This window comes from the organism of the source record quoted next, unplaced genomic scaffold (assembly GCF_019419815.1).
Source record: "Pyrus x bretschneideri cultivar Hongxiangsu unplaced genomic scaffold, Pyrus_bretschneideri_v1 Contig67, whole genome shotgun sequence".
NCBI lineage: Eukaryota > Viridiplantae > Streptophyta > Magnoliopsida > Rosales > Rosaceae > Pyrus > Pyrus x bretschneideri.
In genome coordinates, this window is record NW_025999806.1 from 1141734 (window position 1) to 1158375 (window position 16642).

General features: G+C 36.4%; 1 protein-coding gene across 1 annotated transcript; it reads left to right on the forward strand.

The window, feature by feature from the left end:
• Window positions 1-6951: 6951 nt before the first annotated feature.
• LOC103967084 (protein STRICTOSIDINE SYNTHASE-LIKE 3) lies at window positions 6952-9935 on the forward strand. The gene is made up of 4 exons (XM_018652340.2): window positions 6952-7428; window positions 8006-8281; window positions 8797-8964; window positions 9230-9935. Exons 1-4 carry the CDS (start codon window positions 6953-6955, stop codon window positions 9630-9632), a joined length of 1323 nt encoding a protein of 440 aa, XP_018507856.2. The 5' UTR covers window position 6952; the 3' UTR covers window positions 9633-9935.
• The last annotated feature ends 6707 nt before the right edge of the window (window positions 9936-16642 follow it).

A 16642-nucleotide genomic window follows, 5' to 3' on the forward strand; every position in this document is an offset into this window, starting at 1 on the left:
CCTACAATTTTCACCAATTCGTACAATTTTCACATGATCCTACAGTTTTCACATATTCCTACAAAGTTCACAATATTCCTACAATTTTCACAATATTCCTACAATTTTCACAAATTTCATAAAACCATCACACATGCAATTTATATAATGAAACAAATGAGCAAACATAACTTTGATTATTGGGGAAGAGAGAGCTCAAGGAGAGAATGTGCGCACAGTGAGAGAGAGTGAGAGAGACCACGGCGACAGAGATAAAGAGAGCAAATAAGGAGAGGGATAGAGAATAAAGAGCTAGAGAATGAAGCGGCGCAAGGAAGAAGAAGAAGAAGAAGAAGAAGAAGAAGAAGAAGAAGGCTCTCGATGTTATAAAATATCAGATATTTGCCTAACGGATAAGTCCGTAGGGCAAAGGTCTTAAAAAGTGTGCCACGTGTAGTTTGACTTAAAAAATTCATTGGGCAGACTGATGTAGTTCATCGGGCAAAGGTTGTATAGAAATGCCTTGTGGTTAAATTTTTGGCGAAAAAATGATGGGAAAACGTGTTTGGCCAACAAATGTTACAAACTTCATTGGGCACTCTTTTTTAATCTGGGGATAAATTTGATTTTTTGAAAAAAAAAAAATTGGCAGAAATTTGAAAGTTTGCCCGACAAAATAGTGAAGTTCGCTCGACAATATAAGCCAACTTCGTCGAGCAAACACCAAAAGTTTCATTTTTCTCACTTTTGAAATTTATTTTCAAATGGTTAAAAGATCATCGAATTTGATTATCAAGTCAATTGAGTGTATAGTTTTACCCTCAATTAGCATCCTTGCAAAAAATCATTAAATAGGAGCTAAAATAATTGTTTAGTCGTGAAGATACATTTCTAACTGTCGAAGAATTTTGTCCCATTACCTAACCCCCAAAAGGTTGTTTTACTGACTGTTGGCGTATGCAGTCTCAGAGTATCTACAAACAAGTTTGACAGTTGATCGTTCAAATTAGTTATGTAAACTACATATCCCATCAAAACAACAGATTCAACAAACAGTTAGCGTTTATTTTATACTTCTATTAAGTAAAACGTAAGATTTTTGTGGTAACCACTAGTGTAAATACTTTAATTTGATTATCTGGTCTATTCATTGTATTCTTCTAGGGTCGAGGAGGGTCCTTGCAAACAATCATCAAAATCGGAGCTAAAATAACCATCGTGATGATACGTTTCTAACCAGTCAAAGAATTTCCTCCCGTTACCTAATCCTCGAAAGTTTGTTTTTGGCATATGCAGTCTCGGAGTACATACCACATTGACATTTGGATTGTTGAAATTAATTTTGCTAACTGCGAAAATCATCAAAGGAATTGAATATGCCAAAATGCTCTCACCTTTGCCCAACAAAAAATTTTAATTTTGCCAGACAAGACCCTAAATCATAAAATATACTTGCATACAAAGAAATTCGAAAGTTCGTCTTGCAAATGCTGGCATACTACCCACCAAATTCTTCCCTTGGCGCGAAACTTTGCCCATCAAACGTTCTCCGTCGGGCAAATAGCTTTGAAAGAACTGAAACGTTGACCACATTTGCCTAACAAACTATTTTATTCTATCGGGTAAAGTTACCTTGTCCAACGAAATATGATTTATTAGGCAAATGATAATATCTGGTAGTGAGTGAAGATGTTTTGCCTCATTACTCATTCGTCATTATTTCTCCTTCTTGTCATTTCTTGTTTTTAAAATTTTTCCTCCACTTAGTGGTAAAAGGTTTTGTTGTTGTTGTTGTTGTTGTATGCATGTTCAATATTTATATTATTTTCATTTTTGGTTGATTTACCTTAGAGGGAAAATGATTTGGTCTCTTATTTCGACATGACATTTATGTGTTGCATCGCAATCTACTTTTTAATTCTACGTTGTGAATGAAGCTTTCACCGCACCTAACCTAATTTTTTTTTTTTTTGTTAGAAACTAGAAAATCACATTAAATTCCGAGATTAATATATGTTTGCATCGTGAAAAATTAATATATGTTTGCATCGTGAAAAATGCCTACTCTCTCAAAAGTAAGTCCTCTTCATAGATTTGCTACCACCTCATATTTCTGGCACAATTGTCATGCCAACATCATGAAGCATTATGCCAAAAACATAAGATAACAGAGAGTCCATGAAAAGTCCTATTTTGAGAGAGTCTCCTTAACATTTCTCTTGCATCCTTTCCAAAAATGTTAAGTAATCACTTTAGACCAAGTTGATTCCATTGATACTACCAACCATGCATATACACATGATGCTATAACATGCTCAACCTATGTTAAAAACATATATTTGGCCTAATTACACTCATATCTTGGGTAAATTGTACTTGTGGGGGTAAATTTGTCCTTGTGGATTCCATGCCACACATATTATAAGCACATGCAATGATTTGTATGTTATGATGTATTTTTTTTTAAATAAAATTATTATTTTTAAGGAGGAGAGGAATTCGAAACTATTACAATAATTTAGGCGAGGGGTGAGTTTCAAATTTAGGACATGTGGGCAGAAACCCAACATCATATCCACTAGTCTATTGAACCACATGCGCTATGATGTATCCTCATTAACTAAAGTTTGTCATTTGTCTATATAGACATATACCATGCGAAGCTAAGTCTAGTCGCTACACAAACATCAAACATGATTACATCTGGACATCATAGTACAGTAGTGATGTAGGTTATGACTAGGAGATGTCATGAAATTATACAACATCATAACATAAAACGTCCGAATTACAAGAAAGGTAAGTTTACATTATAATCATTGAAGTTACACTACAAGGTTGCTTATGATGCTAAGATTGTAGTTAATTAATAATACAGAATGACATTATTACTATAAACAAGGTAGGTCATTACATTGTTGATGTTCTATTGCAATGTAAAGGTAGTTTTTTTTATACTTAGATGTGACTGAATTACAATAACAATGTTTATGATTACACTATTGACTTATTACAATATAAATATAGGTTATTACCAGGGGACGTATTGAAATTACACAACATCGTAACAACTTGAATTACAAGAAGGTAAGATTACACTATAATAATTCAAAATTACACTTGAAGGTTACATACTTAGGATATGATTATAGTTAATAAGACAGAATAGGTTGTTATCATTATAACAAGGTTGATAGTTACATTGAGAACATTCTATTACATTGTAAAGGTAGGTTTTTACATGTAGTCATGATTGAATTACAATAGTAAAATTTAAGATTATAGATGTAGGTTATTACTACAGACAAGATTACAACGATGATTACTTACAATTTGGTCAAAAATGCATTGGATCAGGAAGAGAAAGAGAAAGAGAAGGATAGACGATGGAGGTCATGTTAGTGGTGGCTAATTGTGGCGACTAAAAATCAAACTGGTGATCGTTTCAACGGTGGTCACGATAAAGATAGAGATCAAAGATGAAATTTGAGAAGGTGGAGACTAGAGAAGGTAGTGGTGATGGTTTCAGAGGTGGCTACTATCACAAAGATGGATATCTGATATAAATGTCGTTGCATTATGGGCTATCCTCTTCTACATGTTCACTATCATTGTCAGCGGTGAAATGGATGATATTCAAATGTTGTCGTTCGTGGCATAGATATTTGATAAATATTGTTGATATATACTAGTCATATGCTCACACTTTATATGTGTGTAATTAATTTTGTCTATTATTTATTATAAAAATATTTATATTACTTTTTTAAGGAAAAAAAACTTAAACAAAATAAAAATAAAATTAGATGTGGAACTTGGAAGAAGGGGAGAGGGTTGATGAAGTGGGAAACGTGGGTTAGAAAAACCTTATTAATTTTTATTTAATTTTTACATAGGGTGTGTTTATGATTACTTGGTGTTGAGACCCAAAAATGTCACACACAAACCCAACCGAGCCTTGAAGCCCAACTGTCATGCAAGCCTCTATTCAAGACCAAATACATGCAAAGGTGCTAGATCGAGGAAGACATATATTTATGAACATGCCATGCTACGGTAATTAGATTGGATCACGCCATGCCTATTTGTCACGCTAGTCACTATTCACGCTAAGCCCAAGTCACATGTCGGGGGCTTATCAAGTGAATTGTGGTGTGGATGGTTATGGAAGTTCATTGGGCCTACATGGAGTCAAGATTGTGGAAGACTTTGGGTTGCTTAGGAGCCCAAAAGTCCAAGCCCATGACCTTTGTATTCCACATGAGTAAGTTTGAGAGAGAATTAACCTAGTTTGCCTCTTTGCCTAGCAAGCCAACCTTTTAGTTAGGACCAAACCTGATTCTTGCATTAAATGTATGCTAAATCCAGCAAGTCAGACATTTAATGCTAACCTTCCCTTCCCAGCTTGCATAGACAACAAAAGCGTGAAAGTCGTGAGGCGCACTACCAAAAGTAGCACATGCAGAAAGCTAGCCTGGGAAAGCCATGCCTCAGGAAGAAGCAAACTGTAAGTCTCAACAGTGCAATTATCTTACACCAAAAAAGGCATAATAGGAGAGCTAGGGAGAAAGGAAGGGAAGACCAAGCCAGAAAGGGAGATTCCTTTGAAGCCTAAAGAAAGATCCTTCACTTACATAAGGAGGGAGAAACCATTTGAGAAGGGGGAAGTAGAACACAGGAAGAGGATTAGAGGTAACACAGAAAATAGGGAGAGAAAATGCAGAGAGACAAAGCCAAGAAGCAACACCCAGGAAACATACTCAAAGAATTTCATTAGTCTAGAAATATCCTATAAGCCTCAAGAATCATCATCCATGCAAAGTTAGTGTTTCCCATAGTTTTCCACTAACATCTCAGCCATCGTAAGCCTTGATGTTACCCTAGGAAACCCATATTATTTACCAGAAAACACTATGAAACCATGCCAACTCTCTTTCTCAACATGCTAAACTAATGAACTTCTAGTTTCCGCACCATGCTTCTCTTGATCAAGTCATTATTTGCCTAAACCATGCTATCTTCGAGTGGTTGATCTAACCAGGATATTTCCTAAGACAAGCTAACTCTTTTGAGATATTTCGGGACTTGGTACGAAACTGAACCAAGGGAGACTAGAAAACGTTCTCAAAGCCCAAGTCCACCTCGACCTAAAAGTCCCCAACACCTGGCTGTGAGGTTTGTGTAAAAAAAACAAAATTTGTGTTTATGTAATTACTAAATTGCTCATGTATTTTATTTTTGTTCAGTTTTGATGAGAGGGTTAGAATAGTAGTTTTGTGTAGTTTTGGTTGACAAACAATGTTCTATTAATAAGTAGTTTAGATAAGGTCGATGTCTAGTTGACATTGGTGGTGTGACGTCTATATTTAGTACCACAACGTCATTAAGTAGTTTAGATAAGGTTGATGTTTGGTAGACATTGGTGGTGTGACATCTATATTTAGTACCACAACTTCATTGTATTGTCATTAACACAGCGTTGATACAAGATTGTTATAACGTTGGGAGTGGTTGGGAGATTCCAATATTGAGATTTTTTTAATGAATATATACAATATTATCTACATTAAGGGGTGGGGGAGTGGTAACCTTATATTGGGCTAGCCGTGATAATTTAGTTTGAATTCGCTTTTGGCAAGAATCGAACCTAAGACCTCTTACTTATAAGTAAAAAATAAATTACACTAAATCGTAGTACTAAGTGGCCAATATTGAGAATTTTATAGTTAAATAATTTTAAAGAGGAAGTGATGGGCTAATGTTTGACAAAATTGGCTTCAAAAGAAGATTGGGAAAAAACGAATTGGGCTGGGCTAATATTGCTATCCAACTTATGTTCCGGCCTCTGCAAATGCAAGCAGGTCAACTGACTTTATACGAAATCTAATTTGGTGGATGATGTGGTATTTTGTTAACTCAATTTAAGTCATTTCTCTCTCTTTTTTTTTTTTTTTTTTTTTTTTTTTTTTTTACACTTATGTTTATTTCTCTATTAATTCTCCTTTAACTTATGCAATTGGATATGGACAAACATATAAATTAAGAATGTGTCGATAAAAAATAAGTGTGGAAATCACTTTTATTTTTTCATGTGGCATTGCAAATTGGGATGTGTAAGCCTCGAACTTTACTGCACGACTTGTCATATGTTTTTGGCCTACGCTTTAGTCTTCACCTAAAATCTTGGTCATTGCCTCAGGCCCTCATGTATGAAAGATTTTTTTTACTGTACTCGGAATACAAGATAGCACATCACGTGTCATAATAAAAGTCGGGAGATGATATATGGATTGTTTTATTAACACTCCATATATTGTTGAATACACCCCCCACATTTGTTTTTTCAATTAAAATTTATCTTAATATACCCCACATTACTTCCAATAATATCCTCACACACTACACTCTCAACATAAACTCGACATTTTATACAGACAATCCACACTGTTATGTGCATAATTCAAACAATTATCCTAGATATGGCGATCCTTTTGGGTCCCGCATGCACAGTGGAGCCCCTCATCATTTTCCCAGGCAATACGAGCAACCGTCGCTTCCATACTTTTTCTGGACATTATGCTAAAAACAATCTTGATCCATATAGGCTTTACCCATATAATGGATTGTTTCACCATCCTACTTGCCCTTGCTTCTATTGCTATGACAAAACACCTGCAGGGTTCAGCGCAATACGAGATGGTCAAGTTTAATCCCCATTATCTAGTATTTTTTATTTTTTTATGAACAAACGAATATTATCTATCATGTATCATGTGGTTCAAATTCACATTTTACGAGAATCAAACCTAACCCCTATAATTAACAAGTGAATAGCAATATCACTTTACCTGACCGTAATCCTAACGTTTCAACTTAATTTAATTGTATAGGGCGGACCAAACAATATTGACCAAATTTAAAATTGCAACAGACGACCGAAAATTGGTGTTATTTTAGTCCAAAAACGAAAGCCATGGCTCTAAACACCTCCTATCTACCACTCTTGATTGTACTACCTACCCTTCTTCCAACTTCCTCTTCCCGTTTTCTTAAACTTGGCATCTTCTCTCTCAAATCCTCACCTCTCTCTCTCTCTAGCTGCTACCGGAGGTGGGAGACGATGAAGCCCAGCAGAGTACTGGCGGCTCTGTTCCTTTTGGTGGCTGTCTACTGCGGAATCGACCCTTTTAAGCACAGTGCAATTGTGGAATTCCCGGACTTCCAAGCCCATAAGGTGGACATGCCGCCGTGGTCCTTGGTTCCGGAAGACAAAGACACCGAGAACCTCCTGCAGAAATCGGAGATTAAGTTCCTTAACCAAGTGCAAGGCCCTGAGAGTGTCACCTTTGACCCGCTTGGCCGCGGACCTTACACCGGCGTTGCTGATGGCAGAGTCTTGTTCTGGAATGGCCAAGCTTGGACTGATTTCGCCTATACTTCGCCTCACAGGTGAGAATTTCGGAATTGGGTTTCTGGGTTTTACTCAGTTTTGGTAGTGGTGATTGTTGTTAAGTACTTCTGTGATGGTTGCTGTTCTCATAACTTTTTGTGCAAGAAATGTGATAACTAGTAGTGTTTGTTGAAGAAAGTACATTGCACGGTAAAAAAATGCATGAATCATTTCTATTTGCTAGTTGGTTGGTAGTCTAATGTAAGCGAAATTCCGTTCTCAGTTCAAGGATGCAATTGCTTGTGATTATGATAGTTGATCATTTGGAGCTCCGATTTTCAAACTAGCAATTTGTAATGTTGGTTTCGTTTAAAGCTTCAAAATCTTAGTTACTGCCAGAGATGCAATATATTGAGCTTCAAACTGTTGAAACTAGATCTCATCATGGAAATTGCGCTTATCAACGAAGAGATGATGAGCTAATTAGTTATGTCGTCGTTGAATTTGAGATGTCTTCGTGTATTTGTTATTTTGAAAAATAATTAAGTATATTGCAGCTGTGTTTTTTGGTTATTCTCTTTCAGTTATTATTGTTCGAATGATAAATTTCTTTGTTTGTTTTGTTTCGGGATACAGGTCAGATATATGTAGCCCAAAGCCATCACCTTTGAGTTACTTGAAGAATGAGCACATCTGCGGAAGGCCTCTGGGGCTACGCTTTGACAAGAAAACAGGTGATTTATACATCGCAGATGCATATCTTGGTCTGTTGAAGGTGGGGCCAGAAGGTGGTTTGGCAACTTCACTTACGACAGAGGCAGAAGGGGTGCCGCTAAGGTTTACTAATGATCTTGACATTGATGAAGAAGGGAATATTTACTTTACAGATAGTAGCACCATGTACCAGAGGAGGTAGGCTATGCATTTCTTTAAGTTCTTTCTGAAACAGCATACACAGCGGGATACACCTTTTCCTTTTGAGTGTGATTGGTTTGAGATTGGTACTCTTGTTGATATGATATGGAATTGACAATTTGACATCAATGACCCCTTCTGAATATTGGGCGTATTCAATCGTTTGTGTATTTACGTTTATTAGTCCTCATCTCCTTTTGTATTAGTTGAGCTGTCTTCTGCTGGGCCTGTCAATGGATCTTCAGCTTCTATACATCGTTCCATTAGTTGGTTGGTTACCAAACAGTCAAAGATGAAACCAAAAGATTAGTCATTACTGTGGGTGGCATCTAGTATCATTCTTCTTACAAATCTTTGGTCCTGTTCTAACTACATTGTGTGAATGTTTTGGTTTTTCTTTTCCAAGAACCATTCGTTTTGTTTTGTTTTTTTTTTTAATTCTGCTTGTTTATTTATATTCTCAACGGAAGAGAAGCACTATGCATGATTCTAACAGAAGTAATTTCATTCAGGAACTTCATGCAATTGGTTTTCTCCGGGGAGGACACTGGGAGGGTTCTAAAATACAACCCAACCACAAAGGAAACAACTGTTCTTCAGAGGAATATCCGATTTCCAAATGGTCTGTCCCTGAGCAAGGATGGTGCCTTCTTTCTCTTTTGTGAAGGAGCCGTGGGCAGGTGAGCTTTTATATTCTTTTTAAAACATTTAACTTCTCAGGTTACAACCACTCTATGCAAATTCAACCCTCGTCTAGGTGCGGTCCGTGCATAAGTAGGATATACATGACAAGGAGTTATGGACCCTTGTTTGTCTTCATGATTCATTTTACACATATATTTGGTTGCCTTGGAACCAAGTGCAGTTATCTTATCTGTTCATGAAAATCCTTCAGGAATTATTTTGAACTTAATTATAAAGCACATTCCATTATTGATGTTGTAGATTACGCAAGTACTGGTTGAAAAGTGAAAAAGCAGGAACTTCAGAAGTATTTGCAGTGCTGCCGGGATTTCCAGACAATGTCAGAACTAACGAAAATGGTGAATTTTGGGTGGCACTCCACTGCCGCCGGAATTTGTACACTCATATTTGTGCTGCATTCCCACAATTAAGGAAATTCTTACTCAAGCTTCCAGTTCCATCACGGATTCAGTTCCTGCTTCACATTGGAGGCCGACTGCATGCAGTGGTTGTGAAATACAGCCCAGAGGGTAAGATTTTGCAAATATTGGAAGATAGCGAGGGGAAGGTTGTTAAAGCTGTGAGTGAAGTTGAAGAAAAGGATGGAAAGTTATGGATGGGGAGTGTTCTGATGCCCTTCATAGCAGTCTATGACTTAGATTGAGGTAAAAACCGTAAAAGTGTTTGTTTACCTAAATACAAGACTATTTATTATCATGCTAGAGGTTTCGGTGTTTCTGCTATTAGGTTCAAGCCTTTAGCTTGTCATCCCCTCTCTTTTCTCCTCGATGTTTCTCATTTGGAGGAGTTAGAATGAATAGGACCGGGGATTGTCTTGTATCGTCATTGTAGGAGACGGACTGCAGAACGTAAACGTGTGCGTGTGCTAAGTTTGTAACAACCTTGTGGTTGAAATAAGAAGAAACTCTGTAATGACCTTGTTCAGAAAAGGTATGTTTTCCTTCAACATTTAATTCTTCTACGAAAGGGTTGCCCATTGTGTGACTTAGCCGAACTCCCTTTCTGCCTAATATAAAAATATCGATGTACTAAAAAAACAACAATAACAATAACAAAGCCTTTACCCACTAAGTGGGGTCGGCTATATGAATCCTAGAACGCCATTATATTCGGTTCTGTTTCACGTCTTTCGTAACCGTTAGATCCAAGTACTCTTAAGTTTTTTCTTAGAGTCTCTTCCAAAGTCTTCCTAGGTCTTCTTCTAACCCTTTAGCCCTGAACCTCTGTCCCGTGATCGCATCTTTTAACCGGAGCATCAGTAGGCCTTCACTTCACATGTCCAAACCACCATAACCGATTTTCTCTCATCTTTCCTTCAATTTCGGCTACTTCTACTTTACATCGAATATCCTCATTCCTAATCTTATTCTTTCTCGTGTGCCCACACATCCAATGAAGCATTCTCCTCTCTACTACACCCATTTTATATACATGTTAATGCTTCACCACCCAACATTTCGTGCCAAAAAGCATTGCCGGCCAAAATTCTTTTACAAGAGCACGTTACCAAGTACACATCTGTTATTTTTGCTTCAAACCCTTAATTTGAAACATAGTGTGCCTAATCGAACTGAATACTTTAAATGCAAGAGTGAATGTTCTTACCAACTAGGTTACAAACAGAGTAGTGATGGTTGCTTTCAAACAGTAGGAATCAATTTGGCATTTCATTTCTCATTTGTTTCTACACCTTTGCTCTAGGAGTGCGATCTAAGATACAAGTTACAGTTTCTACTTCAGATCGCACTCGGTGAGCAAAGGAGAACAAACAAATCCGAACTGAAATATCATACTGATTCCTATTGTTTGAAAGCAACCTCACATTCATAGGTAACATATCGTCTCCAAGATGTTCCCAATAATCATTTCTTGGAAAAGAGTTCTTCAAAAGTGTTCTTGCATTTTGCAAGCAGAAAGGTTGATGGAGTAAAGAACATTGAATTCGCACCATAATCCCACCTGTAAACCAACTTAAACCGTTCAATCAACGTGTTCCCTATTGCTATGCTACGCTACAACCAAAATTACAGACAGTAACTGAGAATTTCATCTTTCATCTTTCATCTTTCGATCTTGCCCTGCTTATCCTTCAAGGAAGTATTAGGAACCGGGTGCCAACCATTTACCCTCTTTTTGCCGAGGCAGTCTTGATTCCCAGAACCCTGTTTACCGAAGTGATCTTTCTCAAAAGGCTTGCTAGAGTCTGAACTACTAGTGTTAGTTGCCCCTGTTACAACATTTTTCTTCCCACTACTTCCTTTATGATCCTTCGTCAACCTGCTGGTAGTTTGCGCCTTCGATTCGACCACAATTTCCTTCAGTGCTTCTTCCAGTTTATCTAGTCTCGTTTTCACCTCCAAAAGCTCTGAACAAATCCTGCTTTTTTCCATTAGTAGTGTTTAGTTCATCTTTTGCTTTTGCTGCTTCTTTCTTGTTTTTCTTCTCCAGTTCCTGAGATAGCAATTTTGGTGAGAGGAAGAAAGATAAACGGCAACCCAGTAAAGTTTTTTGCGTTAGCAACCATATAGCAACATCTCATTCAAGATCAATGAACGATAAACGTGAACTGTTGTCGACTCTAGAAATCTATAGGTGCTGCCTAAGATTAATGAAAGATTTAAATGAAAGCTAATATAGCTCTGTGCTGTTCTGTGTTAATGCTAGTGGAAATTTTGCACTAGTTTTGCCTGATGAATTTCTTATATGATTGCCCCAACATTCTTTTAACGCATGTGGGTGGAAAAATCAAAGCATTTTAGTGAAACTCGTATATACCTTGCTCAATTTCCAAACATGCCCTTATCGAACTTGACATCATCATATTTCTGTGTTAGAAAACAATGCACCAGTCTTTGAAACCAATCATTAAGATGAAACTTTCATGAGCATCGATGGAAGAAGAAAGAAATTTGGAGTTCAGTAAAAAAAATTTCTATAGGATTCAATATTCGAACAACGTATGTGTGTGTGCGCACGTGCGTGCATGATGAACCAACCAGATGAGTGTATCAGTAAAAATGCATGCGACCTCTTTCCGCAAAGTTGTTTTGTAAAATCGACAAATTCATAAGGAGTGTCATTGTAAATCCAATGCATGAAACAAGTAATACAGATTCCTAAGGATGGTCTATGATGGAAGATAATGTCACAAAATCCAATAGAGACTTTACACCATATGCACAATTTAAAGCTAACATAAATGTTTAGTTACCGCTTCCATTCTTCTAATTTCATAGCGAGTACACTGAGCCACCAGATACACAGCTGTTACATGAAATAAGTTTTCAGATAGTGATGTGCAACCACACGAAAAACCAAATATCAAACATGATATGTACCCAAGGAAGGCAGCAACAAAAGAACAGTTGTACCAAAAGGAAATTTTCATCAACAGCTTCTTTAGAAAGTAATCGACGCCACACGCACAAATTAAGGCAAAACTAACCTAGACAAACGGAAAAAGGACAAAGGCTTTGCTGCAAAATGGTGATAATATACAAAATCCCTTTCCATTTTCGAGTTGCATTATTCGATTGTTCCACTGCTCGACCTAAGCATTAAACTTTTGTATTTCTTTGAACTCAATAGGAAAATTCTGACAATTAAAGACCCAAAAATACGGATGGTTTACTTAGCTTTTACCCATGCACCAACATTTACTTGGACTGCTGGACATCTTGATATCCTTCAACAACTTCAAATAAACAAGAACGCCACTAGCAAGTGCCTTAGCAACTGGCTTCAAACCCAATTTTCAATACCACCTTTGTCAACATTTGGTCCCTTTAATAAACTTTTCAATCCAACATTCTACCAGCTATATAAGGCCATCCCCAATGGAGAGAGCTAAAAAATGACCTAATTTGCCCAAAATTTGGAAAGCCAAAAAATGGTCTGATTTGTTCAAAAACTCATTTCCAACCGATGGCTAAACTATAACTCTATGGAGCCTACGAGACTATTATTTGGCCAAAATGGTGGCCAAATGTAACCCCCTTCTTAGCCCCTTTTGGAGCTCAGCTCATCAATTGCAATAACTGATTTTCAACAACTACATTTGAAAACATTTTAACGGTAATTTAACTAAATTAACCAATAAATTTAAAGTATAAACTTAAAACTAATAATTATTGAGGGGGCTATGTTTAGTTCATTTGGTTGAAGATGGTATATGAGCATGACCTGACATTATTTATTTTTAAATATTTTTTTCAGAAGCTGTAATTCTGGACGGACTATGTTTAACCATTTCAGTAGGAGATGGTCTAAATATCCTATCTACACATATGCCCCAATATGTTTGACGAAATGCCAAAGAGAAATGAAAACGACCCACAAGTTCCAATCAAAGGAAAAGCAATACGAACGTTCAGGACAATCAAAAGAACGAGAAAACAACGCTAAACAGCAGAAAATTCGAAGCAAAGCAATACCCAAATTTAATTTTCGAGGGGAGAGCAAGGTCGGCCCTGAGAATTTGGGGGCCCTGGGTCGAAGTGGGGCCCTAAAATTCTCTGCTCTCCTGGTTCTTTGTATATTGATTTGTATAAAAAAAGAATTTGCTAAATACATAAAAAGCTCTATTTTTACATCAAATATCATTAAAAATTAATATCAAAAGAAGATAAATATACAAACATTATTTAAATATTACACGATTCATGTTTTTAGACACAAATGTACTAAATGTTTGCAGTCAATTAAAGAACAATAAAACTTGATGATTAAGAGAGTTTTAACAATAAAACTTGATTGACAAGTATAATAAATTCAACGCCAATTATTTCTCTTGTGTTTTTTTTTTCTTCTAAAATCAATACCACACTAACGAATTGAATATTAAAATAATCCATTGAATAAAAAGTTATTGAAAAGAAAAATATATAATTCAAAGTTTTGATTACCTTAAAGTACAATCTTTAAGACCATATGATAATTGGTTTGAACATTCAATAGAAATGGAGAGAATGAGAAGTTGGTTTAAACATTCGATAGAAATGGAGAGAATGAGAAATTGAAAGAAAAAAGATTGCAACGAGACTTGAGTTTTATAAGTTTATTTGCATTTGGACAGATGGATTGACAGTAAATTTGAAAAACAAGAAAAATTAATAAAAATATAATGACTGAAAGGCAGCTTCGTGTTTCGAACTCAACACCCCAAAGAAAAATGAAGCCAACATTTCCACTGCACTAGCAAATGAATTATGATATTTTTTTTTTTTACTTTTTTTTTTATATTTATATGTTAATTACATGATATAACATTTTTTTAGAGGCCTTTCCGAAGTGGGGGTCCTAGGCGGGCACCTACTTGGGCTACCCTCAGGGCCGGGCCTGGGGGAGAGCAATGTGGCGGTCATGAAGTCGAGCTTCTCCAGCTGCTTATACTGTTCTTGGTACGAACTCGCACTCGTCTCTTGGACGTTGTTATTGTTGGCATTTGCAGGGGATTTGGCGCAAAATGTTCTCCTTGGCTGTAAGATTGTTGTGGGTTTGAAAGGAGTTAAATTTTGTAATCGCCTGAAAAGGAGAAGGAATTCATGATTAATCATTTATACCTTGTTTCCGGCTTAGAAACCAAACAAAGCAAGCCTATACGACAAAGGTTGGAAATTTAGAAAGAAAAAAAAAACGAAGGACATACAGATGAGTGGATGGATGGATCAAGTAGGCACCTGAGTAGCAGGGGAGTGATCGATCTCCTATTGGATTTCATTGCGGTTGTTGGAGTATTAAGGGTTTAACGGTTTAAAGTGAGTGATTGCTGAATTAGTGATAGGAGCATATTTATACAACTTAGTTAGTTCTTAGTTATTTTAGTATTTTAAGCTATTTTCGTGTGTTTGTAGGTCCAATTGACTAAAGTGGCAAGAAAGTGCAATTTGGAGCAGTTTTGGGCTTGGAATGGTTAGCACATGCTTGGAGCAAGGTGGATGGACGAAATTGAAGACCAAAGGAGGCTAGGAATCTGTTAAAGAGATGGAAGAAATTAATTCAAGACTTGGAAGAAAAGGAATCAACCACAAAGAAGGAAACATGAGTCAAACTTCCTTATTTTGACTTAGTCAATCCTAATCCTTTCCTACGTATGTTCCAACTATCAAGGGGGTTCCTAATTGATTTAGAACACTTAAATATAAGTTCTAGAAACCCTAATCCTAGTCAAAGAGGGATGCCGCACCAATTCTCCTTTCCCTTTCCTTGCCTTGCAAGGAAGTCACTTTCCCTCTCTCCCTAGGTGCTGCCGCAACTTTCCTACCCTTTTTCCCTTAGGATTCTGATTTTAACTACCCTTTTTCCTTGAGGATTTAGAGTCCAAATCTTTCCTAAAACATTTAATTAATGCCATGCCTTTTTCCTAAACTATATACACAATATGCCGCATAAAAAAGGAGAGATTCATCATTCATTCAACCATTATCCATCCTCTACCACCAGAATTCACACCATCCATCCACTGCAACCCAATTTCATACCCAAACATCCTTGTGCTGTAATTTTGCAAGGAAAAAGGAGAGAAGACCCCTAGGACGTGCTTGCCATTCAAGATTGGATTGTTGGAGCATTTCTAGGTGTATTCAATCTTTGTTTTCAATGTTTAATTTAGTTTTCTTTTTTAATTGTGAACATGAGGAACTAAACTTGTTTTAACTAGAGGAGACTTTGAAACCATGATTATATTTGCAATATGAATTGATTACTTCCAGTTGTGATTTCATAAATCGTGAATGCAATTTACTTAACTGTTGGATTAAGAACTTATTCTTGTATGTTGATTAAGGATGCATACTTAGTTTGCATGCATGAATTTGATGCTAGAATATAAGGGAGTTTCACATAATCGTTACAAACTTATATTCACAAGTAGTGAAGGTCGTTGGTCACGATCGTGTTAAGTTGAATTCCTGGCATGAGTATCATGATGTCATAGTTACGAATGTCTTGTCAATGCTTATGATTTTCACAAAGCTTAATGATCTTTGATTGTATCTCTATTATGCTGTTCATGTAGGGAACTATTGAAGAATAATTTGGTTGCCGATGCGTATTCCATCCAATTCAATGACTTAAGGAAAATCTGAGGGTTAATTAGTGATGTCACGGTTAATCTTGGGTGTTGAGGTTCATGGTTTATTGAAAAAGCAACTGGAAATCAATTTGTATGCAAGTGTGTCATGTGTGGAGAAGGACCTCTAGCTAGCTTATCACCCATTAATTCACCCAATTTCATATTAAACTTAGTTTGTTTCTGCAATTTACTTGTTTTTACTTCAAAATTCGTCAAAAACCCAATCCCCTTTACTTTGTTGTGTCAAATTAGCTAGAATATGTCCAATTTGTGTTTTTAAGTGTTTTGAGTCAAGTTAAAGTTAGAATTCGTCCAAAGTAAGTCCTAGTGTCTAGTTTGAGTCTTTTTGATTGTTTTGTGCTGTTTTGAGTCTCTTTAGTTTGTTTTGAGTCATATAAGTCTACTTAAGTGTTTTCTAGCCTAGTTTTATTTTTAAAGTTAGTTTTAAGTAGATTAGCAATCCCTCCTAATCCCCGGCCTAGAACGATCTCTACTTGCATCTTTACTATAATTGTCAACAAGAGAGTTTAATTTGAGTGTTAGTTTATAACACATCAATTAGAATTATGAGAAAATTGTTA

Coding starts and splice junctions, on each gene's coding strand:
- LOC103967084 (XM_018652340.2), top strand. CDS start 6,953: ATGGCTCTAAACACCTCCTATCTACCACTCTTGATTGTACTACCTACC. Junction 7,429..8,005: donor GCCTATACTTCGCCTCACAG/GTGAGAATTTCG, acceptor TTCGGGATACAG/GTCAGATATATGTAGCCCAA. Junction 8,282..8,796: donor AGCACCATGTACCAGAGGAG/GTAGGCTATGCA, acceptor AATTTCATTCAG/GAACTTCATGCAATTGGTTT.